This window comes from Vombatus ursinus, unplaced genomic scaffold (assembly GCF_900497805.2).
Source record: "Vombatus ursinus unplaced genomic scaffold, bare-nosed wombat genome assembly UNPS02014813.1, whole genome shotgun sequence".
Classification (NCBI taxonomy): Eukaryota; Metazoa; Chordata; class Mammalia; order Diprotodontia; family Vombatidae; genus Vombatus; species Vombatus ursinus.
The window spans coordinates 17,184,783-17,211,908 of NW_020954591.1; the positions used below are offsets into that span (position 1 = coordinate 17,184,783).

The following is a 27,126-nucleotide window of genomic DNA, read 5'->3' on the forward strand; positions in this document are numbered from 1 at the left end:
TCACATCCCATTGGGAAAGATATGTCATATTGAAAGGAGAATAAATACAAAGCTATACAAGCTAGAGAAGATTTCTAGTGGAGGCTTTGGTTTTTATTATTTTAGCCAATGCTTTGTCACAATAAATTCCAGAGTGAGAGAGTCACCGAGACATGACATGTAGGTACACTTTACCAGATCTTCTCACAACATTCTTCATTTTCCCATCATAAAGTGGCACTGTTGTGGAATGGAGACATCACTCACTGGTTTTGGAGTCAGAGGATCTGAGCTCAGATCCCAGTTCTAACTTTTTAGCTACATCAGGTGAGTCACTTCAAGGAGGTAGAAGAGATTTCAGTGTTTATCTAGTTTAATGCATCCCAAAGAAGGAATCCCTTTACCATATCCCCAAAGGTAACCCTTTGAGTGGAGACTTAATGATCTCTATTGATCAAAGCCACTACCTCTTAAGGCAGGGCATTCTACTTTTTGACAGCTTCCTATCATGAATTTGGATTTACTTTTTTTTAAAATTACTTTGCTTATGTTCATTGAATTGATTTACTTGTTTACATGTTTGATATTTCTGTGTCTTTCAGCTTCCCTCCCTTGCTTTTAGTTCTGCCCTCTAGGCCTAGTAGTAAAAAACTGAGCCCCTCTTTCCCATGACATCCATTTAAAATACTTTGAAAACAGTTATCAGTGCTCTCTGACACCCTCATATCTGCCTTTCTCTTAGTTAAACATGACCAATTACTTCCACAAATCTTCACTGAGCATCCATTCCAAAAGCACAGTCTAGGTACCCCAAGGAGTCCCTGAGACCTTTCTAGGGGAGGTCTAAGAAGTCAAAATGTCATAATAGACTTCTGCTTCCAGGAGCCAAGATGGCGGAGTAAGAAGTAAGTCATTCCTACCCTCCCTTTTGACCTCTGAAAACCCAGAAAATATCACCCCAGGAAAAACACTGGAATAGCTGACCCAGCAGAAAGAGGGGGTTCAGCAATCATGTAGTCCCAGAAGCTTGGGGTATTAATGGGAAAGGTCCCTCTTTCTCTGGGGTAGGGGGAGCAGTATAGGATGGGAGGTGTCCCAGCAAACCAGCACCACAGCTTCTTTCAGGAAATCATCAAGGAAAACTGCCCTGAGGTAGTAGAACCAGAGGGTAAAATAGTCATTGAAAGAATCTACCAATCACCCCCTGAAAGATATCTCAAATTAAAAACACCAAGGAATATTGTAGGAAATTCCAAGGAAATTCCAAAATTACCAGGTCAAAAAGAAAATACTGCAAGCATTCAGAAAGAAACAATTTAAATATCATGGAACCACAGTCAGGATTACACAGGACCTTGCAGCTTCTACATTAAAAGATTGGAAGGCATGGAATGTGATATTCTGTAAGGCAAAGGAGCTTGAATTACAACCAAGGATCAAGTACCCAGTGAAAAGGAATTTTACTGGGAGAAGAGGAAAGGAGGAGGCACACAAGGGCAAATTACATCACATGAAAAGGCACAAAAACCTATTAAAGTAGAGGGAAAGAAGGGAAGGAGATGAGCATTATTTGAATCTTACTCTCATCAGATTTGGTTCAAAAAGGGAATAATATAATCAGTTAGGTATAGAAATCTAACTTACCCTATAGGAAGTAGGAGGGCAAAGGGAAAAGAAAAGAGAGGGGGTGAATAGAAGTGAGGGAAGAAGTAGTAAGGGTAAAGGGAAAGAAAAAGGAGGGGGCTAATAGAAGGGACACAGGACTGAGGGAGGTGGTGGTCAAAAGTAAAATACTAGTGAGGAGGGAAAGGGAGAAAGGAGAAAGAAAAGCATAAATGGGGGAAAATAGGATGGAGGGAAAGACACAGATAGTAATCATAACTGTGAATGTGAATGGAATGAACTCTCCCATAAAATGGAAGCAGATAGCAGAGTGTATTAAAAACATAATTCTACAATATGATGTTTACAAGAAACACATTTGAAGCAGAGGGATACACACAGAGTAAAGGTAAAAAGCTGGAGCAGAATATATTATGCTTCAGCTGAAGTAAAAAAAAAAAGCAGGTGTAGCAATCCTGATCTCAGACAAATCAAAAGCAAAAATATATCTAATTAAAAGAGATAAGGAAGGAAACTACATTCTGCTAAAAGGTACCATAGACAATGAAGTAATATCATTACTAAACATATATCCACCAAGTGGTATAGCATCCAAATTCTTAGAGGAGAAGTAAGGGAGTTACAGGAAGAAATAGATAACAAAACTATACTAGTGGGGGACCTCAACCTCCCCCTCTCAGAACTAGATAAATCCAACCACAAAATAAACAGCAAAGAAGTTAAGGGGATGAATAGAATTTTAGAAAAGTTAGATATGGTTGACCTCTGTAGAAAATTGAATGGGGATAGAAAGCAATATGCTTTTTTCTCAGTGGTACATGGCACCTACACAAAAATTGACCGTGTACTAGGGCATAAAAACCTCACAATCAAATGCAGACAGAAATATTAAATGTATCCTTTTCAGATCATGATGCAATAAAAATTATATGTAATAAAGAGCCATGGAAAGATAGACTAAAATTAATTGGAAACTAAATAGTCTAATCCTAAAAAATGAATGGGTCAAACAAGAAATCATAGAAACAATCAATAACTTCATCCAAGAGAATGACAAAAATGAGACAACATACCAAAACTTATGGGATGAAGTCTTAGGGGAAGTTTTATATCTCTCAATGATTACATGAATAAAACAGAGAAAGAAGAGGTCAATGAATTGGGCATGCAACAACAACAAAAAAGCTACAAAAAGAACAAGTTAAAAATCCCCAATTAAATACTAAATTAGAGATTCTGAAAACCAAAGGAGAGATTAATAAAATTGAAATTAAGAAAATTATTAAACTTTGATTATTTGATTTTGATTTGATTAAAAACTTGATTTGATTAAAATTTTGATTAAATTTTATTTGAATAATTTGATTAAAAAAAGAAAGAAGAAAATCAAATTACCAGCATCAAAAATGAAAAGAGGGAATTCACTACCAATGTAAAGAAAATCAAAACAATAATTCAGAGCCATTTTTCCCAACTCTATGCCAATAAATTTGACAATTTCAGTGAAATTGATGAATATTTACAAAAATATAAATTGCCCAGACTAAGGGAAAAGAAATTGAAAAAGCCATCAATGAACTCCCTAGGAAAAAATCTCCAGGGCCAAATGTATTTACAAGTGAATTCTATCAAACATTTAAAGAACAATTAATTCCAATACTACATAAACTATTTGGGAAAATAGATGAAGAAAGAGTCCTATCAAATTCTTTTTATGATACAAATATTATGTTGATACCTAAACCAGGAAGAGCCAAAACAGAGAAAGAAAATTATAGACCAATTTCCCTAATGAATGTAGATGCAAAAATTTTAAATGAAATATTAGCAAAGAAATTATAGCAACTAATCTTGAGGATAATACACTATGACCAGGTAGGGTTTATACCAGCAATGCAGGGCTGGTTCAATATTAGGAAAACTATCAGCATAATTGACTGTATCAACAACAAAATTAACAGAAATCATATGATTATGCCAATAGATACAGAAAAAGCATTTGACAAAATACAACACCTATTCCTATTAATAAATACTAGAGAACATAGAAATTAATGGAGTCTTCCTTAAAATGATAGATAGCATCTATCAAAAACCATCAGTGAGCACTATATGTAATAGGGATAAACTAGAAGCATTTCCAACAAAATCGGGGGTGAAACAAGGATGTCCATTATCACCACTGTTATTCAACATTGTACTAGTAATGTTTGCTTTAACAATAAGAGAAGAAAAAGAAATTGAAGGAATTAGAATAGGCGAAGAAGAAACAAAGCTATCACTTTTTGCAGATGATATGATGGTATACTTGGAGAATCCTAGAGAATCAAGTAAAAAATTACTTGAAATAATAAACAAATTTAGCAAAGTTGCAGGTTACAAAATAAATCCACATAAATCATTGGCATTTCTATATGTTACTAATAAAACCCAACAGCAAGAGATAGAAAGAGACATTCCATTTAAAGTTACTGCAAACATTATAAAATATTTGGGAGTCTGCCTGCCAAAACAAACCCAGGAACTATATGAGAACAATTACAAAACACTTTTCACACAAATAAAGTCATATCTAAATAATTGGAAAAATATCAGTTGCTCATGGGTAGGCTGAACTAATACAATAAAAATGACAATTCTACCTAACTTAATTTACATATTCAGTGCCATACCAATGAAACTACCAAAAATTATTTTGTAGAGCTAGAAAAAACAATATTAAATTCATCTGGAAGAACAAAAAGATCCAGAATATCAAGAGAAGTAATGAAAAGAAATGCTAGGGAAGGCGGCCTAGCTATACCAGATCTTAAGTTGTATTTTAAAGCAGTGATCATCAAAACTACTTAGTACTGGCTAAGAAATAGAGTGGTGGATCAGTGGAATAGGTGAGGTATATAAGACACAACAGTCAATGACTATAGTAATCTACCATTTGATAAATCCAAAGACTCTAGCTTCTGGGATAGGAATTCACTATTTAACAAAAACTGCTGGGAAAACTGGAAAATAGTGTGGCAGAAACTAGGCACAGATCAACATCTTACACCCTATACCAACACAGAGTCAAAATGGGTACATGATTTAGATAAAAAGACTGATACTGCAAGCAAACTAGGAGAGCAAAGAATAGTTTACCTATCAGATCTATGGAGAAGGGAAGAATTTATGACCAAACAAGGGATAGAGAACATCAAGAAATACAAAATGGATGACTTTGACTATATTAAATTAAAAAGTTTTTGCACAAACAAAGCCAATGCCACAAGAGTAGAAGGGAAGTAGAAAGCTGGGAAACAATTTTTACAGCCAGTGTCTCTGATAAAGGCCTCATTTCTAAAATATATAAAGAACTGAACATATAAGAATACATGCCTTTTCCCAGTTGATAAATGGTCAAAGGATATGAATAGGTAGTTTTCAGATGAAGAAATCAAAGTTATCTATAGACATAGGAAGAAGTGCTCTAAATCACTTTTGATTAGAGTAATGCAAATTAAAACAAATCTGAAGTACTACCTCACAGCTATCTGATTGGCTAACATAACAAGAAAAGGAAAATGATAAATATTGGAGAAGATGTGGGAAAATTGGAACACTAATGCATTGTTGGTGGAGTTGTGAACTGATCCAGCCATTCTGCAGAGCAACTTGCAACTATGCCTAAGGGGCTATAAACTTGTGCATACCCTTTAAAGACCCAGCAATAGCACTTCTAGGGCTGTATCCCAAAGAGATCATAAAAACAGGAAAAAGACCCACATGTACAAAAATATTTATAGCAGCTCTGTTTTGTGGTGGCAAAGAATTGGAAATTGAGGGGATTCCCATCAGTTGCAGAATGGCTGAACAAGTTGTGGTGTATGAATGTAATGGAATATTACTGTGCTATAAGAAATGATGAGCAGGCAGACTTCAGAAAAACCTGGAAAGACTTAAATGAACTGATGCTGAGTAAAGTGAGCAGAACCAGGAAAACATTGTATACAGTAATAGCCACATTATGCAATGACTGACTTTGATAGACTTAGCCCTTCTTAGCAATGAGAGGATCTAAGACAACTCCAAAAGACTCATGATGGAAAAAGCTATCCACATCCAGAAAAAGAACCATGGGGTCTGAACACAGATGGGAGCATACTATTTGCTCTCCTTTTCTTTTGTTATTTTCTTTTGATTCTTCTTTTTCATGGTTCCTCCCATTAGTTATGAGTCTTCTATACATCATGACTAATGTGAAAACATGTTTAATATGAATGTATAAGTAGAGTCTATATCATATTGCATGCCATCTAAGGTGGGGAAAAAATTTAAAACTCAAAATCTTATGGAAGTGAATGCTGAAAACTAAAAATAAATAAATTATTTAAAATAAAAAAATCATAATAATATTAAGATGTTTTGATTTCTAATATGATAAATATTAATAGTTGTAAGCCACATAGATGGAGGTTCTCCATAAATTTTAAGTGTATAAAAGGGTCTCAAAACCAAAATAGTTGAGAACTGTTCTCACAGAGAGTATGGTTTCAGGTCTCTTGAACACTTTGTAGCCCTCTTATGGATGTGCTTTTGCTTGTCTATGTCTTCCTTAGATCTGGAGCACTGAACTGAGTGTAATAATAATAATGATAATAGCTAACACTTAAATGGTACTTTAAGGTTTGTACAAGGAGATATATTATCTCCTTTTATCCTCATAACAACTGAGTGAAGTCAGTGTTTTTGTCATCCTTATTTTACATATTATAAAACTGAGGCTAAGAGAGGTTAAGTAATTGCCCAGGGTCACACAGCTAACTGTCTGAGGCAGCATGTGAACTAGGTCTTCCTGGCTCTAAGTTGATCACTCTATCCACTATTCAATCTAGCCATGCCACAATACTCAAAATGTGATCTTAAGGCAGAGGACATTAGTGCTTATAACTTCCTTCATTCTGGACATTATGCTTCTGTTAAAGTAACCTAAAATCACACGAATATTTATTGCTGCCACAAAACACTATTGACTTATATTATCTTTAAATCCACTTGAATTCCTAGATCCTTTTTAAACAGACCTTGTGGCAGTTAGGTGGACCTGAACTAAGGACAATCTGAGTTCAAATCCAACCTTAGACACTAACTTCCTGTGTAACCCTGGGAAAATAATTTCACATTAGTTTGCCTCAGTTTTCTCATCTGTAAAAAAACGTAATAATAGCACCTAACTCCTAGGTTTTTTTGGGGGGGGGATAAAATGAAATAGTATTTGTAAAGCATTTTAAAAAATTAAAATACTACATAAATTTATTATTATTATTTATTAAATGAAATATTATTTAGCAACATTTCTTCTATCCTGTACTTGTGTAGATGAATTTTTTTAACTCAATTTTAAGACTTTGTATTACCCATTGTTAATCTTAATCTTGACAAAACAATCTCATTTATCTAGCCTTTGGAAATCTTTTTGAATCCCGATTCTCTCATTCAATGTATTGGTTATCCTGTCCAAATGCATTTCCCCTTGCTGATCTGACAAGCATGCCATTATATTACCACTCCAGTACATGTTGAATGGAACAGGGCTGTGGTCATCCATTGGTATCCCAAGAGTATTTGCCTACAGATTTCTGTCCAGAATGGCCCTGACCCATTAAGACCATGAATCTACCTCATTCCAGGATCATCTCCTATATCTTTTCCATAAATGTAGCTTTGTCAAAAATATTGCTGAAATTCAAGTATCCTATGCCTACAATATTCCCCTCAATCACAAGTATAGTAAGCACAGCAAGATATCTTTAAGGTCCCTTCTAACTCTAATTCCTATGGCCTGGATGATCAATTTGGATTTAACAATAGAGGGAAAATATTTTCCATGTATCTACCTTAAATAAATAGTGCTATTCTCTTCTTCTAAGTGTTCACTACATAAATTGTTAAGATAAAGGAAGATATTTCATTTCAGCACAGGTTTTTATATCAGTTATTTGTTTTCATGGTCTTGATCAAATAGGCACAGAAATTATCTCATTAAGCTTCATTACTTAACCATTATGTCATAAATTAATTTCTCTTATGGATTAAGATTTTAAGATACATAGAAATTAATTTAAGGTTCTTAGGGCTACAGAATTTGACCTTGTCATTCATTTACAAAAAAGAACTAGTCTAAGAGGAGAAAGTTTATTGCTTTCCTAGGAAGTAGTTTGCAGATTTATCTGACATTCTGAAGATGGAGAACAACAAATATTTCTGTGAAAAGTAAAGAGATTTTCACTTAACATATGCATAGTAATACAAGGTAAAATTTAAGGCCTAAAATCTGACTTAAAATTTCTGTTTAATATCTTCATATCTTCAATTAGCATTAAGATCAATAGTTTTTTTTTTTCCTCAGTGAGAGTTAAACTTAGAAAAGCAATCCATATGATGCCTCTCCAGCAAAAATCAGGAAGTTGACTGTGGTTTTTAAATCTTTCTTGAGCTAGAGTCTGCCATGCTTCCAATGACACATAAGAAAAATGACTTTTATATAAGAGAGCCATGTATTTTAAAATATTGAAATGTACATTAAATAAAGATTTCTACAATGCAACTTGATTTCTCCCCCCATTACTTGTATCCTATTATGATCCCAAAGTGGTTTTAACATGTTTGTGGCCTTTTTGGTATTGCAAGATATTTATATTCTGGGGGTGTGAAATTATTTCCCTCAAGAGTTTTTGATGATGTACCTAAAACAATGTTGTAATATTAAATTTCATTCTAACATATTCATCATATACACAATTTATTTCTGTATTGTGAATGTCCTTCAACTGTGAAAGACAAATGATTTTTATTTACTTGAGCCCTTCCTCAGATTATATTGAGGAAATGGAGAAAAAAAACCATTGTCATTTTCTAACTCTTGATTTTTATTAAGATTTGTAGTTATTTGATTTACTGAAGGAAAACCGACCCTCCATTATAGTCTACTATTATGGTGTGGAGGTACGGTGGTGCAAGCTGAAAAGGCTTTGAATATAGTGTATATTCAATGATGGACTGTGAGCTGTCTGAGAACCAGCCCAAGTAAATTTGGAGAACTTATCATCAAGTATTGAATAATTTTGGCTATAACAGCTTATGAAATTTCTGCCAAGGAATGAAAGGACTATAATCTGCATAGGTGAAGGGTTTTTTCTTGTTCAGTTACTCAGTTGTATATGACTTTTCATGATCCCATGGACCATAGCATGCCAGACCTTTCTATTCTACATTACCTCCCAAAGTCTGTCCAAATTCATGTTCATTGTTTCTATAACACTATCTCCATCTCATCCTCTGCCATCCCCTTTTCCTTTGGTACCCATATCATTTAAGTAACAAGGTTTTTTGAAATATTGAGGTTTGTAGTGAAAGCAACTAATTTATGGAATCATGATAAATGAAATGCATGCTATCCCCAAATGTATTATATCTTCTTCTGAATATTAATTCCCAAGGCTAAAAGTTCATTTAAGTCTTGTTATATGCCCTAATATCCCAATATAGTAAGGATGTATGATTCTGTTGATATAGGAACTTTTTCCAGGGATATAGATTGCAACTTGTCTATAATTGCTAGTCACAACCTAAAGATCAGAGAGGTCAGGCGACTTTTCCTGGTGACCCAGTTAGTGTCAAAGATGGTATTTGAATTTCAGGTCTTTTTTGACTTCAAGTCCAGAGTATTATGCCATCTTATTCCTTATATTCTTTGAAAAAGAAATGAAATTATATTAAACTGTTCAGGCTCTGTTTAAGTTTTTTATATAAAATGCAAAATGTGTGAAAATCAAATATTTTGTGAAATGAACAATTATGAGCATAGTCGTTGAAGCACAAACTGTCAGTTTAAAACAGACACAGATAGACAAAGCGAAACTTTGAAGGACCTTGAATTAGCTTTCTTCTTCAAGGTTATCAGAACCCTGCTCATAGAGAGCCCCTTACCACCTGGTAATTCCATACGCAGAGATACCTGGCTTTTGAATTTTATCTAAGAACACACCATAATATGTGGTCAAGTCAATTCCAAGCACTCCTTTTTCAATCACATCTGCTTTCTGGAGTCTGCATTCCAGAATAAATACTTTTGCTAGACTTCTAGCTTATGTGCTCTTCCTTCTTTTCTTCCTTTCTTTTTTTTTTTCTTTTAGAAGGGGGGGAAGGTTATTTGACCTCTGCTGAATTTCAGAAAACTCATTAAAAACTAGGAAAAAACAAAGATAAGAACAATACAAAGCCATTAATGGCTACCAAATCATTTTCAGAGCATCTGTGAACATGTACATAGTCTCAAAGGTATGCTTATTTTTAGGATAATATTCTTACCTGAGGTCTTGAAATGGGTCTGCTCTGACAAGTGGTGTTTCTACTGAGTGCTCAAAAAGAGCTCCTTCAGGCCCTAAATGAAAGCAAGAACTTTTGTTAAAATGATGTAATAAATACTGCTATAAAATAAATGTCATATTTTAACGCATGCCACCATGGTCTTCAAAGAATAATAATTGTGAATTATCCAAATGGCAATATATGGAGAAGAAATTTATTTATATAAATGGAGTTCATGATAGTAGTTCTGGATCACATCACTGACACTAGGGATTAATGAAGAGTTATCTTTAATTAGCCCAGAGTTATTGACCAATGTAGTACAAAAAGTGGCAAAAAACTATGCAACACATTAAATGTAGTTTGCTTAAATTTTGAACCTACCAAACACCAGATTTGTGGCTAGAATTTATATATCATAAACTAACAGATGAGAGCCCCCATTAATACGACCTCAAAACATCTTTGATAATCAAACAAACTCTAGTAGAATTGGAGCATCATCCCAGACAAAACTGTTTCCTGCAATCAATCATCCAGGCATACTACCTCTCCATAAAAATGAAAGACTATTTTTAATAGATGTAATTATACTAAATACTCCTAATCACAGTTTGATGTGGAATGGAAGGATTTCAAAATAGAGAGCCCTAGAAGGAGAAATAAAAACCATTTGGCAATAGGATGAGGTATATGTCATCTCCATGATTATATCTACTACAATACCCTGAGAATATTTCCAGTGAGTCTCCAGAAGATAAATTTATATCCCAATACTATTACAAAAGCAGTCATTTTATCTACCTGGGTGACACTCCATAGAATATAAATAATAAAATATTGATAGCAAGATAATGACTTATTCTATAGGAAGTCTTAAAAAAGTTGAAAAGAGTAATATTTTTAATAAGTGATTATAATAATAACAATAATGATATCACTGATCTCCAAACTATAAGCAATGAAAAGCTCTCAATAACAGAAAAAAATTAAAGCCATGTGGGAACAGGTTGAGGTATACATCATCTCTCCCAATAGAATGTACATTCCTTCAAGGCAGGAGCTATGTTTTTTTTTTTTTTTCCTGGCCTTTCTATGTATCCCTATTACTTAGTACAGTGTCTAGTACTTAATAAATACTTTTAAACTGACTGACTATTGGGGTTGTATTGAAGATACTTTCAATTAACCTCTAGAAGATTGCAAAAAAGCAACCAGCTTATTCAATTGCACAATTATTTGTCCAGCATTGAACAGTAAAGGGCATTAGAAGTATAACAATTAGTCCCAGGACTGTTTCTATCTGGACTCCACTGAATAGAGGATGAGAAGAATGAGAAAAGTAATAATAATAATAATAATGATAGCAGCTTATAATTCCATGTGCTTTAAGGTTTTCAAAGTACTTTAAATACATCATTTCATTTGATCATGGATATAGGTGTGCTATAACACTTTGCCAACAATGACCCTTGCAGAAAAGGTGGTATAAAAGCCATCATCCAGGAAGTGTATGATTGGAAGAGTAGGTGAGATAGTCAGTTAGCAAAGGTTAAGATGGAAAGACAAAGGTTACACTGGTATTCACAACAATAGTCTTCCAGAATGTTTTTTTTTTTTAGATCTTCTATATAGGATTCGTAAAATTATTTGGACAGGATTTGGACAAAATTCGCATGAGATGACAAGACAGAAATGAACAATGATGTGATATATAAAGCCAAATAGAGTCTTCACAGTGATGAGATCAAGGATCCATCTGAGATGAAATATTTTAATTGATTTATCAAAACACATGAATATTTTATCATTATTGAAGGCTGGGGTCAAATGAGATTAGTTCCAAATAGCTTTCCTTTTCTTCCATTACACAAAATCTTCTACATTTAAAAAAAAAAACCCAAAACGAACCCTTCTTTATGTTCTATGGTTCTATTTACTTCCCTCTCAAGATATGCGTTTGGATCTCTCACCTTTGCTTATTTGACCTTCATGGTTTTATCCATTTGTCAGATAACCTTTTATTTAAAGAAGTTGGCAAAAATGCTTATATTCCAACATCCCCTACTTAGTCCAATACTCACACTTCCCATAAAACAAATTAGCTGTGAGAGCCAGAAGAAAAAGAGAGAGGGGGATCTGAAGAATAGAAAGGAAGAAAAAAAGATAGGAATATTATTGAAAATAATTGTAGTCCCTCTCCCTATCACTGCTTCTATTCCTATTTTCTTCCTACCAGAGCATGTCTCCTGGAGCTGTAAATTTATTTGCAACCAAGGATATTAAAGGTTTGCAATGCCCCTTAATGGTGGAAAGTGCAATATTAAGTCTCCAAAGAAAAACCCAAGTAAATCCTATTGAAACTGAAGAAAAAAGTAGGGAGAAAGGGCATGCCCATATACTACATAAAGGAACTGAAAATATAGCTCCAAACATCGATAATCCTTCAGACAGCACTTTGGATATTTACTGGATCTGATTTGTAAAATTGTATATTTTCCTATTTTGGTTCCAAAGCAATGATGAACTGAATATTTGTTTAAAAACATAAAAGTCTTTTAAATTATTAAGTCTATGAAACTATATGCATAGAGTCTAAAATATTTAGTTATTTGTAATCAGGTGTGTGTGTGTGTGTGTGTGTGTGCGTCTGTGACTCTGAGTTTTCTCCCAGGGGCATGGAGAATTCTCATGGGAAAACCTCTACCAATGAAGAACAGCAACTTCAATTTATGATGTCAGAGAGATGCCTTGGACACTGAAAGGTGAAGTGACTTTTCTAGGGTCCCTGGCCAGCATGTGATAGAGGTAGAATTTGAACCCAGGTATTCCTCATTCTCTGCCTCCCAGGCCAGCTCTTTTTCTCTTACCCATTCTACCTCTATATATTCTGTTACTTAATCATAACAGTTTGCTTATTATAAAGCATAAACACAACTCCATTATCCATTACATTATATTAAAATGGTTTTTGAATCCACTGATTGTTCAATCAAAAAGTATTTATTAAGTGCCTGCTGTGTTCCAGGTAATATACATTGGACATTGGGGTCATAAGGACCAAAACTAACCAGTCTTGGCTTTCAAGGAGCTTATGTTCTGTTGCGGGCAGATAACATCTATGTAAGTATACATAGAAAAAAGACAAATTAAGCATAAGGTAGTATATGGAGGGGGGCACTAGCAGTTGGAGGATCCATAAAAGCTTTATATAATAATGATAATAATAATAATAATAATAATAATAATTCACTGGTATATAGCACCTTAAGGTTTGCAACGTGTTTTACAAATGTTAACTCATTAGATCCTCATACATCTCTGGGAAGCAGTTGCTATTATTATCCCCATTTTATAGATGAGGAAAATGGCAGAGTTTAAATGATTTCCCCAGGGTCACACAGATAAGGAACATTTCAGAGGCTGGATATGAACTCATGTCTTCCTGACTATGAGTCCTGTGCTCTATCCACTGCAGTGTTCAATTGAGTTTTGAAGGATGTAAAGGATTCTAAAAGAATATGAAGAGGAAGCATATTACTATCTGGCCAGTTCAAAAACATGTAAACCTGAAATGAAAGTTTACTGTGTGAGGAATAGTAAGCAGTTTTTTTGGCTTGATTGAAGAGCATGGGAAGGGCAGTCATGTATAATCAGGATGGAAAGGTAGGTTGGGGTCAGGTTATGAAAGGCTTTCAAAGCCAAACAGATGCACTTATATTTTGTTCTATAAACAATAAGGAGTTATTGGAATTTATTGAGTAGGGGAGTGGCACGGTTGGATCTTTACACAAGGAAAATTCTTTTAGCAGCAGTGCATAGATTTGAGTGGGAAGAAATTTAAGGTAAGCAAACCAATTAGGAGGCCATTACAATAGTCTAGGAAAGCAGTAATAAGGTTTTGCACTAAGGTGCTGGTTGTGTGAGTAAAGAGAAGAGGTTCGATGTGAGAGATATTCTGTAGATATTTGTAGGGCAAGATTTAGCAAATGATTTGTATGCAGTGTGAGGGAGGATGAGGAGTCAAGAATAATATCCAGGTTGTGAACTTATGAGGATGGTGGTACCTTCATCAGAAATACAGAATTTGGAAGAAGGCTGAGTTTTAGGGAAGAGATAATAAGTTCTGTTTTGAACTTGATGAGTTTGAGATGTCTTTGAGGCATCTGGTTTGATGATGTGGTGGACAAAGTTGGTGATGGGGGACATATTTGGCCATAAAACACTTTTGGATGTCTTTTCTGTTTCAGATTGTAACCCATCCTGTGTAATTCTCATTCAAGTACTTTCAATATGTCACATTTATTGAGTCTATATAGCACTGTTAGAGGCCCAGAGTGTGTGACAGAGTTAGGATGAGTCCTTAAATTACAAAACTATATACCCTAAATATGACATCTACCACAAAGTAGGATTATCTATCATGCATTTTTGCATAACTTATTGCATTTATATAAAAACATAACATGGTGACTGAGATAAAAATAATAAACTCATTTGGTCCTTTCCACCTTGTATCTGGAATAAACTACATCGGTAAGCCCAGTCAAAGGGGCAATGTATTCCAATTGCTCAAGTAGATTACAATTTTTATTGGAGCACCAGCTGTTCAGTTTCTTTTTTTCCATGATACCTTAGATCATTGTAAAAGTGCTACCTACAGTATTTTACAGAGAAAAAGGTTTCATACTGATTTTCTAAATACTTGCCAATTACTTTCCATCTAATTATATCATAGCGTATATCATAGAACCATTTGATTATTTTAATGTTATACTTGCAAGTAGAAAGTCTTAAGAATGAAGATGTATTGTTACATAAATCCTGCAATTGTGTCTGGTCACAAAAGCTCTAAATATGCAAGTTGTCCAAGCCTGTATGTGTAATTGCCATTCACACTTAAAGTAAAAATTGCTCAAAGACTGTTGGTGCATCATAGCTGAACATGACTAAAATGCTTTTGTATTTCATAATTTCATGATAATTATTATTAGTACCCAAGGTAGTTCAATTTTTGTAAGGTAGTTGTAATTTTTGAGCATCATGCTCAAATATTTCTCATCCAAGATCCTGGGAAGCAAAATCAATTAAAAAACCCACTCAATGTTGAAGATGAGAAATATTATTTGAAATGTCTTATAGAGCATAATCAAAAGCATGATTGATATAGAAAAAATAAATGAGGACCAAATGGAGTTAGATTTTGATCTGATTATGTAAGCCATACATTTAAGATACTATGTAACGTACATTAGTTAGAAAAGAAAAACATTATATGAAATAACATGTAAAATCCAATAGAACTTAAAATTTGTTAGACACAAGGTTTTAAAAATTATATGATAAATGGGGTGTGCCCAAAGCACACTATCCTGGGCATTCAATTCTGGTTTCAAATGTCAGCTCTGCAGTTACTAGATGGGTTACCTTAAGCCATTTACATTCTCCAAGTTTCAGTTGCCTCATCTGTAAAAAGAGGTTCATAATATTTTACCTCAGAGGGTTGTAGTTATGAAAAAATGAGATAATAAATATGGAAAGCATTTTGAAGTCACATAGCATCATAATTATTAGTGACATATATCTTATTTCATTAGAACCACTTTTTCCCCAAGGCAGCTAAGTGGTACAGTCGAAAGAGTTTTGGGCCTGGAGTCAGGAAGACCTGAGTTCAAATCCAGACATTTACTAGCTGTGTGATACTAGAAAAGTCACTTAACCTTTGCCTCAGTTTCCTCAAATGTAAAATGAGGATCATAATAGCACCTACCTTCTAGTGTTGTGAGATCTAATGAGATAATACTTGCAAGATGCTTAGCATAGTGTCGGAAACATAGTAGTCACTTAATAAAAGTTTCTTCCCTCTCTCCCTTCTTTTCCTTCTTTCCTTCCTTTCTTCCTTCCTTTTTTCCTTCCTTCCTTCTTTCCTTCCTTTTTTCCTTCCTTCCTTCTTTCCTTCCTTCTTCCTTTCTTCCTTCTTACTCAGCTAAGATCAATGATAAATAAAAATTATTAAAAAAAACACACATGCAGTGCAATTAGTAGCAGCAGATAGGCAGAACATGGTGGCCAAAGCATTTGCTGAATGAAACGAAATCATTCTGAAGATTACAGAATTAGAATACAATGAAAAACAAATGGAAAGTGCATCAGAGCTGACAACTGGCAGCAATAGTGAGCTACTGCTCTTCCAAAAGATTTCAGCTATAGAATTTCATGGAGTTTAAAATGTCTACCTGTCATATTTTGGAGATGGATGAAGATGTCAATTTACCTTTCCATTCTAACTGGTTTATTCAATATTCATTAGATGTATTTTTGCATTGGATACTCTGATTCATGGGCCAATATGTTGATTCCTGTCTTGGCCCTCCCCCTGCCCCTTTCTGAAGCTGAGTTTTAAGGAAGCTTTGCCCTTTTCTTATGTCTGAACCTTTCAAACATTATTTTGAACATAACCTAGCATAATGAGACAAAACATAACATAATGGTCATAAACCACAGTTATATACTTATTTCCCCATAATATAAAGCTCATTTTACCTAGATAAGAACCTATCTGCTGTGTATTTAAAAAAAAGTGTGGTTGATTAGCTTCCTAAACAGCCTCTGATTGAATCTACTGATAACAAAGAGCTCATCAAAGAAAAATCAATGACAATCAGCTTTATAGCAATTTATCACTTAAAATCTATGTCAGGAACCTAGGAACAATTGTTGCTCAGAGGGACTCATAGTAGGTAAATTTGCAATTCTTTTCAGCAGCTCACTTGGCCAGTACTTTCAAGAGTGCAATGATTCAATTAAGCAAAAAAAGTTTGTTATATAGGTGGGACTTTCCCTTCCAGACAATAATTCAATTCAAGATGCTAGAATGCTGATGATTCAAAGAAAAAAACAAAATAGTCCTTGCCTATAGGGAGCTTACAGACTATTGGAGGATACAACATGCACACACACACAAATAAATGAATGGTGATCTGAAGAACAGTAACAAAGAATAGGCCAGGAAAATTTAATCTTGAAGGAAGATAGGGAAAGGAGGCATTACAGACACTGAAAACACTGGCAGGAGATGGGTATGTTGGGACTGCAGAACAGCTAGTAGTTTGGTTTAGATGGGAAATGGTGTGGATGAGGGGCAGCTAGGTGGTGCAGTGGATAGGGTACTGGCCCTGGATTCAGGAAGACCTGAGTTCAAATCCAGCCTCAGACACATAACACTTACTAGCTGTGTGACCCTGGGTAGGTCACTTAACCCCATTATCTAACCCCTTCCCCCCCAAAAAAAGAGTGTAGATAAAGGTCAGTAATGTACAATTAAGATTGGAAAAATAGGTTTGATTATGGGGGGTCCTTAAATATCAAGCAGTAAAGTTTGTAATTTGTCCCAGAATCAAGAGGGAGCCAATGAGAGTTTGTAATGTGGTAGGAAACCTATCTTTGAAAGATGATTTTAGCAGTTATGTAAAGGACTCATTTGAGAAAGGAGAGCCTGGAAGTAGAACTCAAGTAGGAGACTATCATATTATGGGATAAACACAAGGGAAAAGATAAGTAGTTAGTATACTTTAATAATAATAATAATATTAGTTATATAATACTACACATGTATGTGCACATAATGTATATAAACAGTAGTTTTAAAAATGGCACTGTAGTTTTTCAGGACTGAAAAGGGAGAAATAGAAGAAATCTTATGATTTTGTTGTTGTTATTCATTCAGTCTTGTCCAACTCTTCATGACCCCATGAACCATAGCACACCAGGCCCTTCTATCTTTCACTATCTCCTGAAATCTGTCCAAGTTCATGTTTGTTGATTCCATGACACTATTTATCCATCTCATCCTCTGCTGTCCCCTTCTCCTTTTGCCTTCAATCTTTCCCAACATCAGGGTCTTTTCCAATTAATCCTGTCTTCTTACTATGTGGCCAAAGTATTTAAGCTTCAGCTTCAGTATTTTTCCTTCCCAGTGAGTGTTGTTGTTCAATTGTTTCAGTTGTGTCCAACTCTGTGTTACCTTATTTGGGGTTTTCTTGGCATAGATGTTGGAATGGTTTGGAATTTCTCTAGCTCATTTTACAGATAAGGAAACTGAGGCAAAATGGGTTAAGTGACTTGCCCAGGGTCACACAGCTAGTAAGTGTCTAAGGCCAAAATTGAACTCAAGTCTTCCTGACTTCCTGACTCCAGGGCCGGTACTCTCTCCATTACACCATCTCATTGCCCCTTCCAATGAGTAATCTGAATTAATTTCTTTAAGTATCAATTGATATGATCTCCATGTTGTGCAAGGGACTCTCAATAAAGTCTCTTCCAGCACCACAATTTGAAAGTGTTGATTCCACAGTGCTCAGCTTTCCTTATAATCGAATACTCACAGCCACAGATTACTACTGGAAAAAAAAAAAACACAGCTTTGACTATGCAGACCTTTGTTGGCAAGGTGATATCTCTGCTTTTTAGTATGCTGTCCAGATTTGCCATAACTTTTCTTACAAGGAGCAATTGTCTTTTAATTCCATGACTACAGTCATCATCTGCAGTGATCTTTGAGCCCAAGAATAGAAAATCTGACACTGCTTCCTTTTCTTTTCCCTCTATTTGCCAGCAAGTGATGGGACCAGTTGCCATCATCTTAGTTGTCTTAGCTTGTAATTTTACCATTATTTATTTAATAAGTTTAGGCTCTAAGGGTCAAATATTAGAAAGGCTGGTTATCTCCTCTTAACCATCAAGCCAATTAAAAAAAATTCCTTATTTGTCTACTATATGCCTAGCCAATCACCCTTCTAAATGCTCACAAATGGTTTAGCATATGATTCAGTCAATAATGGTTTACCTACAAATGCCAAGTGATAGGATGTTTGCTTATTTACCTTCTCTCTTCATTTGAGAAAGTGAGGCAAATATGATATGCCTATCAAAAATGATACACATGGTGATTGGTGGGAGAGGTAACCTGGAGAAAGATGGAGTAGTATTAAAGAAAAGGCATGTCCCTAGGAACTACTTCTCTATGCATTAAACCTCAGGTGTGACCCATTACCACTAAGTTCACCTGTGTCCTCTGCGTTGTGCTTCAAGGAATGTTGAGAGTTAGTTTCTTTATCATGCTTCAGGGCACCCAAGGCTCTGCCGCATTCTTGGTTAGTCCACTGCGTCCTAGCAAGCTGTTAGCAGCTTCTTTTTCCTCCTGCTGTCTCCTTAATTTTGAGTCCTTGATGACATGGGCTTCACATATTATTTAGCTCTTGTTTGACACTTTCTAATTAGCTTGACTTGCTCTTGAGAATTACTTTGCTGATCTTGGAGAAGACCTTAAATCACCTTCCCTTCTGCTATTATCTTATCTTTACATTTCTAGAGAAGAAAGAGAAAAACTAGGGACAAGCATATATTACAAGATTTTGCTTTTATTCTGTGGAAAAACTCCATGTCTATCTTCAAGTCAATACACCTATGTCTTGGGAACTAACTCACTAGTTCCTTACTTAAATCTTTCCTCAGGTTAGCTACAGCAGAAAAGTTATTTTACATAGAATGGCTAAAGGTTATGCTTCAACCAGGATAGCAATTCCCAAGCTGATTCTTTAAAGCTAGCTACTTTTTACCAAAGACTTTATAAAGGAATCATATTGTTTTCCTATCTGAGCGTTTTAACATGTTTGAGCATCACAGCTTTTTGCTTTTGTTTTTCTATCTCCAGTATTCACTGAGGCACACATAGTATGGATAGTGAGTAGACTCGTGATTTCATTGGTACTGGAAACTCCAGGTGAAAAGAAACTTTTATCAATGGAGGTGGGCATCTTCTCTTTGATTTATAGTCTTAGAGAGCTGCCTAGGGCACAGAGATATTAAGTAATTTGCCCAGGGTTATGTAGCCAGTTATGTATGTAGCCAGAGGCAGCTAGGTGGTGTAACAGATAGAGTGCCAGACCTGGAATCAGGAAGACCTGAACTCAAATATGGCCTCAGACTTACTAGCTTGTGACACTGGGAAGTCACTTAACTGTATTTGCCTCAGTTTCCTCATCTGTAAAATGAGCTAGAGAAGGAAATGGCAAACCACTCCAGTAGCTCTGCCAAGAAAACCCCCAAAAAGAGATCATGAAGAATTAGTTATGATTGAAACTAAACAACAACTTTGTCAGAGTTTTGGGACTTGAACACAAGTTTTCCTAGCTCTGTGACTGGCTTCCTATATTCAGTATAGTGTGCCCCTTCCACAGAATAATTTTTAATAAAGTCATGCTGTACTTTCTTCAGAGGTCTAAAGCTCCTTCAAGAATTATGGAAATCTTATTCCTTTCATATTAGATGAATATTTTGAATCTCATTCATATTCTGAGCTCACCTATTATAAATACCGTCAAAGCACTGACCTGAGTGTATATAATTAATTCCATACTTATTTCTTATTTGCTGTATGTGCTTTGTGCCTTTATGCTAATCTCTGTTAACACCTTGTATAATGACGTAAATGTTAACTATTCAAAAACAGTTGATAAAAATGATGAAGCTATACATAAAATACACAGCATGTGTCAGATATCACATATTAGCCTTATAAAAGATAGAAATCAGTCTTTGGTGAAAGAAAACGACTTCCCTTCAGCAGTAGATTATTTCAGGGAACACTGAAGAATTTGTGCAATTTATTACAAAGTATCTAGAAGTGTACACCACTCAGAAGTTACTTTGGTTTAGGTTTCATAAATTCAAGAGCATTTCTTTAGATTTTGTGCCTGAACAGCTCACAGAGGATTTACTAGTCTCTGGGAAGGCTTTTGGCAGAAGCTCTAATATTTGTCACGTAATCAAACTTTAAATCAACAGAGAGTTTATGTTTTTGAAAGGCCATAACTTACCAAGTTAACTGCTATAGCTTTATCTGTGTTATTTAGAATAATACTTAGACCTATGAGAGGCAATTCCTGACATCATTGCTTTAGTTTAGTTTCTTCTAGTCGTTATTTTGGATGATTTAAACATTCTTTCAGTTTAAGGTCTTTGCATATTCTTAAGATTAAGCTTCTAAGGGCATTTTTTTTGTGCTTGTTAACCTAAATTAAACTCTAGTACAAATTAAATAAAACAAAATATTTAATAATGAGTGTATTCCAGAGGGAAAAACAAACGCAAATATAAAGGCAGGTTTAATGAAGCCGGGAAATGATTTGGGACTGTTTATTGATATGTAAACAATGCGGGCTCATAGGGCCATAGGCAACACATGCTGTTGTGAAATACGGCTTCTTACAATGTATTTTCTTTTTAGGGAACTGTTTAAGTTGCAAAGCCAAACAAACCCTCTAAGAGAAATTTGAATTACAAGTTATTCTGAAGCAAAATTCCAACTCAGGCCTCTAGATGTGGAGAACTGCCATTTGTAAATCATCAGATTTTAGATATACAGGGAAAAGTACAGCTTATAGACCACCATTTTTCTTTCTGCCATTCATGCCTACTGTGTCTTCATAAATGGATAAAATACTTTATAAAACTGGATGTAATTCTGTTTTTTTGGTTTTGAAGATGATGTTCTTACTAATAATTGTTCATCTGTGAGGCAGAGTGGTGTAGCAGAAAGATTATTGGCTCTGGAACTGGAGGGCCTGGGTTCAGATATCACATCTGACAATTACTAACTCTGTGTTCTTCAGCAGTTACCCTCCCTTATAACAGTAATGATAACAGCTAGCATTTCTATGGAACTTTAAGATTTGCAGAGTGTTTTACAAATATTATCTTATTTGATACAATGACTCTGGTGCTATTATTATCTTTATTTTACAGATGAAGAAACTGAGGCAGGCAGATTAAGTGACTTGCCCATGGTAACTTAGGTGGCAAGTGTCTGAGGTCAGATTTAAATTCAGGTCTTCCTGACTGCAGGTCCAACACTCTATCCACTGTACCACCTAGCTCCCTAGGCCTCAGTTTCCCCATCTCTAAAATAAGGGTTTGGGCTAGATAGCCTCTGTGGTTTCTCCCTTTCCAGTTTTAGAAGAAATCCTATGAAACCTATGATCCTACTACCTGAAAGGCCAACACATAGCTGACAGTGCTTTCCACTGTGGAACCATATGGAAACTATATCCTGATTAACATTTATAGTCCTTTATCCAAAAAGTCTGCCATAGCTTGCAACTTTTATTTTTATAATTGTGGTTGGATTAAAGTTTACTTAAACTGAGGAAGCCTATTCCTCATAGCTGTAATCTAAGCCTGTCAGCTGCATGTTTGTTTTTCTTCTCTCCAAGCCACTGACATGCCTCATTACTAGACGATATGTTTCAATGAATTGTTACTGAATTTGCTTGGCTCTTTAAGGATAATGGGGGAAAAAAAGGAAACAAGCATAAAAGGGCAACCTGGAAGGTGAAGGTTCTGAAATCTATGTCCGTTGAGGTCACTGGAAGTATTTCGCCTGGAGAACAGTTGACTTTTGCTCCACATTTAAGTTGCTTATGAGACAGCTGCATGGACGTGGGATTCTATTTCTGGCTTCTGTGGTTGAAAGTTACAGGGGGAGGGGGAGAATAAAGTTATGAACTGAATTAAGGAGGATAAAGTTATTGCATAGGAAGTTTAGAAGGATTTGTACCACTGGATTAGATTAGGGGTTGAATTTTGGTAAGACAAATTTGTCAAAATTTCTGAGAAATTGAGAAAAATTTGAAGAAGAACAATTTCCAGGCTCAGAAACTGGATTCTATTCTGGGAGAAAAGACAAGCAGGATCAAAGAAAATTACAGAGACCATAAAAAGACTATGGAGGATTAAGGAGGATTAGGGAATAGAACTCGATGGTAGAGAGTCAAGAAGGAGGAGAAGGTGATGGCCAAGACGAGGCAAGGCAAGTAAGAAAAGGTAAGTGGTACAATTAGAAAGTTAAGCAAATTGGTAGAGTGCATTGATAAGTGGGGCAAATTGGTGAAAAAGTCAGGTCATTGGTTCATGGCTGATAAAAAAAAGTGGGTTTATCTGTGGCTAAGTTGTTGAAACAAAGGAAAGAATTTGAGTTGGGTTGTCAAGTTATTGAGAGGTATTTTAGGATCCTTATCTACCAAGGTTCTTTCCCTCCCAACCCCACTATGTTGGTTAGGCTAGCTTTTCTCCCCCATTTTGGATGATTTAAACATTCTTTCAATTTAAAGTCTTTGCATATTCTTAAGATTAAGCTTCTAAGGGCATCTGCCCCAGTCCCATTATAACTTTCTTATGGGCCTCACTGAACAATAGGCATGCCCTAATTTGTCCACACAATCTGGCTTTAATCACATCACAGACTCCCAGACTCAATTACAAAGGCAAGGAATCTAGCCCTAAAACTTGATTGGCCTAAGAGGATAAAGATTCAAGTCGTGTCTCCATTGACACAATTTCCTGGTTGCCATATTGTTGTAGCTTCTTGTTCCCTTAAGTGCATATATGGACTTGAGACTCTTTAGACTTGATAGATGTTTAAGACATCATATCTTGTCCTGCAAATCTGCCCAGATTTGTTTCTATATTGGACAATGGAGGGCATTTCTATCTGAACTAAGTACTTCAATATCCCTTCTATGCTATCGTTAAGTAACCTCTTCTTGTTAACTTTTTTTTTTGTTAACTGTTAAATGACCTATGAGTGACTCATTTCCTTCTATCAATCAAACTACCAGGTTGCCAGGTTGAATCATGCTTAATATGTTAACAAGAGGTGGGAAAACTAAGAAATTTTTGCCAAATGTTAGGATTGAGATGTAAATCTCATGTTTAAATAAAAAATTCTCTGTCAAGAAGCAGAATGATTGAAGTACTGACTCCTCCATATGTTGTTTTTTTCCCCCAGAGTCTTTATCTGCTTCCCTTCAGGGACCTGAAGAGAATTTGGAACAGTGTGACTTCTCTCTTGAAGCCAGAAACCAGGAGACCAGGGTCTTTCTACTCTCTAGCTCTCACCAATGTTGCCCCTCAAGGAGGCACAAAGCATGGAGTAATCAATCTCCACCAATGAAGAGAGTCTTACGCAAAAAGACCCTGATGGAATCCTAATAAAGCTGCCCCAGCCCCATTATAACTTTCTTATGGGCCTCACTGAACAATAAGCATGCCCTAATTTGACCACACAATCTGGCTTTAATCACATCACAGACTCCCAGACTCAATTACAGCCACTGCCTTCGCTAGATTCTGCCCCCAGATTCAATTCTCATGTTTAAACAGCTGTGTCCATAAACTCAACCACAACCACATCATCCATCTAGCCCAAGACAGGACCACAATACCTAACTATCCGTCTTGAGCAGACAGGACCACTAGCTAGCCAATTAGAAAGCAGTAGCATCAGGATATAGACTAGGATGTTTGACCACTGAACCATAGAAGGGGCTTCCCCTAAGATAGCACCTGAGCAGTGAGAGTAAAGAACTGACCTAGAGTAAACTTATGACATAGAGAGGCTTATAATATTATTATCATCCATAACCCCCACCCCGCATTGGGTTTTTCTGTATGCAGAGTGGGTAATTGCATGCACAGTTCCACTGAGGCTAGGACCCCTCCCCATTACCTAATCCCTTGACAAATCCCTCCTGCCTTTTTAATATTCATAATTTCTGTTGTGTAATCAGCATCATTACACTATAAAATTGCCTGTCTTGTCTTACTAAATTGCTGGTTCCTTTTAGGATCCAGTCTACTTTCTAGGGGCATTAATCCTCAATAAGTGCCTTCACTTGGATTTGAAGTGGTCTGAGTCTAAATTCTTTGAGATGACTCCCACAACATGAAACCACAACAACCCTTTGAGCCAAGGGTTACACATTTATAAGCATTTTTGAGAAATAAGACTGAAAATCTCAACCATTATAGAGACTAGGGGAAATCGTGCAGTTCTTTGCATTGAGTGTGTGATGCCTGTCTTTCTGACACTGTGGAGTGACTGTTATCTATGTTCCAAGTATAGGTTGATTTCCCTCTAGAGCAGAAAGCAAAGGGACTAGAAAAATACTGCTTCACACTCTGGGTTGTTAGAGAGAAGGAAAAGTTCTGAAAAGAAACTGAAGCAAGGCTTCAATGGGGGAAACAGGAAATCTGAGGTGGGGGAGATGAAGCTTGACCCTTAGTAAAATGATGGATAATAGAAGAATAGGAAAAGAACAGTAAAAGAAAACAACAGCTATATAGTTAGAATTTAAAGTAGATTCAAGGTTCTTTCTAGTTCTGAAGAACTAGATGTTCTGAGGAGGAAGAAGTCACCTGTCCATCTAAGACTGATATAGTAGAACTGCAGAAGCTATTAAATGAGAAGCCATCTACTAAGGGACAAATGAAGAAGATAAGAGAAGTAATTGGTAGTAGAAATATTCCCTACTTAGAGGTACTAGGGCAACTACTTGTCAGTTTGATAACAACAAAAGGTCTATTGTCCAGAGCATGTATCCAAGGCATAACAGAAGACCCTCTAAGACTTTTCAAAATTCATGACTGCTAAGTTGGGAAAATTTTCCAGATATACAAAATGTACTCTGACATTAGTTTTTAGGTTCCCTCTCTCACTCTAGGATAGAACCTGTATCCTCATTGTCTAGTATATATGAGGTGCTAAATAAATGTTTGTGGAATCAAACTGCAGGGTTCCACAATGGAAGGTAGAATTCAAATGGGCTATCATGACACCTAGAGGCATTTCATGAAGTGATTGTGAAAAGATCAGACAAGGCCTCATCCATACTCCCTGGTATGATCTTACAATCCTCTGTGGAGTAAATGCAAGATGTTAGTGTACTTCTTGGGGGGGCAGCCTAATATGCTTAATTTAATAGTTCTCTTATGGCATTTTGGTGCTTTGTGAGGCCTGGATCTTGGTCCAAACAATTTTCCTATAATATGTTTAGTAAAATTGATATTTCAACTCTTCATCATCATTTTTTTGGACAGTTATACATTCTGGAAAAAAAATTAGACCATTCAGAGATCTGATTAAATTCCGAAGTAAGTGATGAAATTCCATCCAGTTTCTGTCATGAATCTAATTGAAGACTGATCCTTCAGTTCTCTGGCTAACAATTGTTTATATTGCTTCTGTTTATGAGTAGTTGTCAGATTTCTCCTAAGAGAGACAATGAATTCAATGGCACAGGTAAGCAACAGGTATAGTATCTATTTACTTCTCCCCCTATATTCCCTTAGGTCTAAAGTTAATAAGGTCCATGAATTAGGAATTGAAGTCCTAGCATTTTCAATAGGGAGTGAGGGAATGAGGGAGAGAGAGAGGAAGAGAAAGAAAGGAAGGGAGGGAGGAGGAGGAGGAGGAGGAGAGAGAGAGAGAGAGAGAGAGAGAGAGAGAGAGAGAAATCGAGATCTATTCTGTGTCAGTTTCTCCAAACCTATGACTCAGGGAAAAGGATGGGTAGGGAAAAAGCACCAGTTTCCCTTCCCAAGTCCCATATGGTCAAATAGATGCCTTACACCTTCTCTTCTCTTTTTTCCCTTTGTCTGGTACTGTCTTTGCTAGGTCTATTGTTCCTGCTGAGATCAGAGACAGAGACACTTCAGTGTGTAGGTGATGGGCAAAAAACATAGAGAAAAGGTACAATAATCTCTTGTAATCCCAGTGGGTCTTTGGATGCAGTGGTTCCTGACCAGCTGCTCCTTCTGCCCATTGGGCACTGCCAGGAAATCCATTTCTGTAGGGTTATTTATTCTAATAACAAACCAGGGACACTACTCCCATGGTGCCTGCCTTCAAAGAAATAAGGCTCTTATTTTTAATTTGGAAAATGTCTGTTTGACAGCTTCTTATTGGTCTTGGGCCTCTACTTCATGTCAGGAAATAACTGCTTCCTCAGCATGCAAAGGAAAGGTTTCCCTTTGCTTCCTCCTCGTGTCTGCATTGATGAATATATGTACATATATATAATATGCATGTATGTGTGTGTATGTGTGTATGTGTTTATATATATATATATATATATATAATTTATTTCCTTTAAGGAAAATATTTTTATTGAATCTGAAAAAGATATAGAAAAGCACTGGGGCAGCTATGCAGGGATTCTCAGAGTTAGAAGGGACCTCAATGATTACTTAGTCCAATATATACCTTTAAAAAATTTCTTATTCACATACCTTAGAGGTAACCAGGTATGTGCTGGAGTTAGCTTGAACCAGCTCTGGAGA

The 27,126-nt window shown here is 35.8% G+C and overlaps 1 protein-coding gene across 2 annotated transcripts in view; it reads right to left on the reverse strand.

The window, feature by feature from the left end:
- SGCG (sarcoglycan gamma) overlaps positions 1-27,126 on the reverse strand; it is a 258,739-nt gene that overhangs the window by 66,095 nt on the left and 165,518 nt on the right. For both annotated transcript variants that reach the window (XM_027835163.1, XM_027835164.1), the window contains exon 6: positions 9,949-10,021. In XM_027835163.1, coding sequence (XP_027690964.1) covers positions 9,949-10,021 — 73 coding nt within the window. The remainder of the gene's footprint in view (positions 1-9,948; positions 10,022-27,126) is intronic.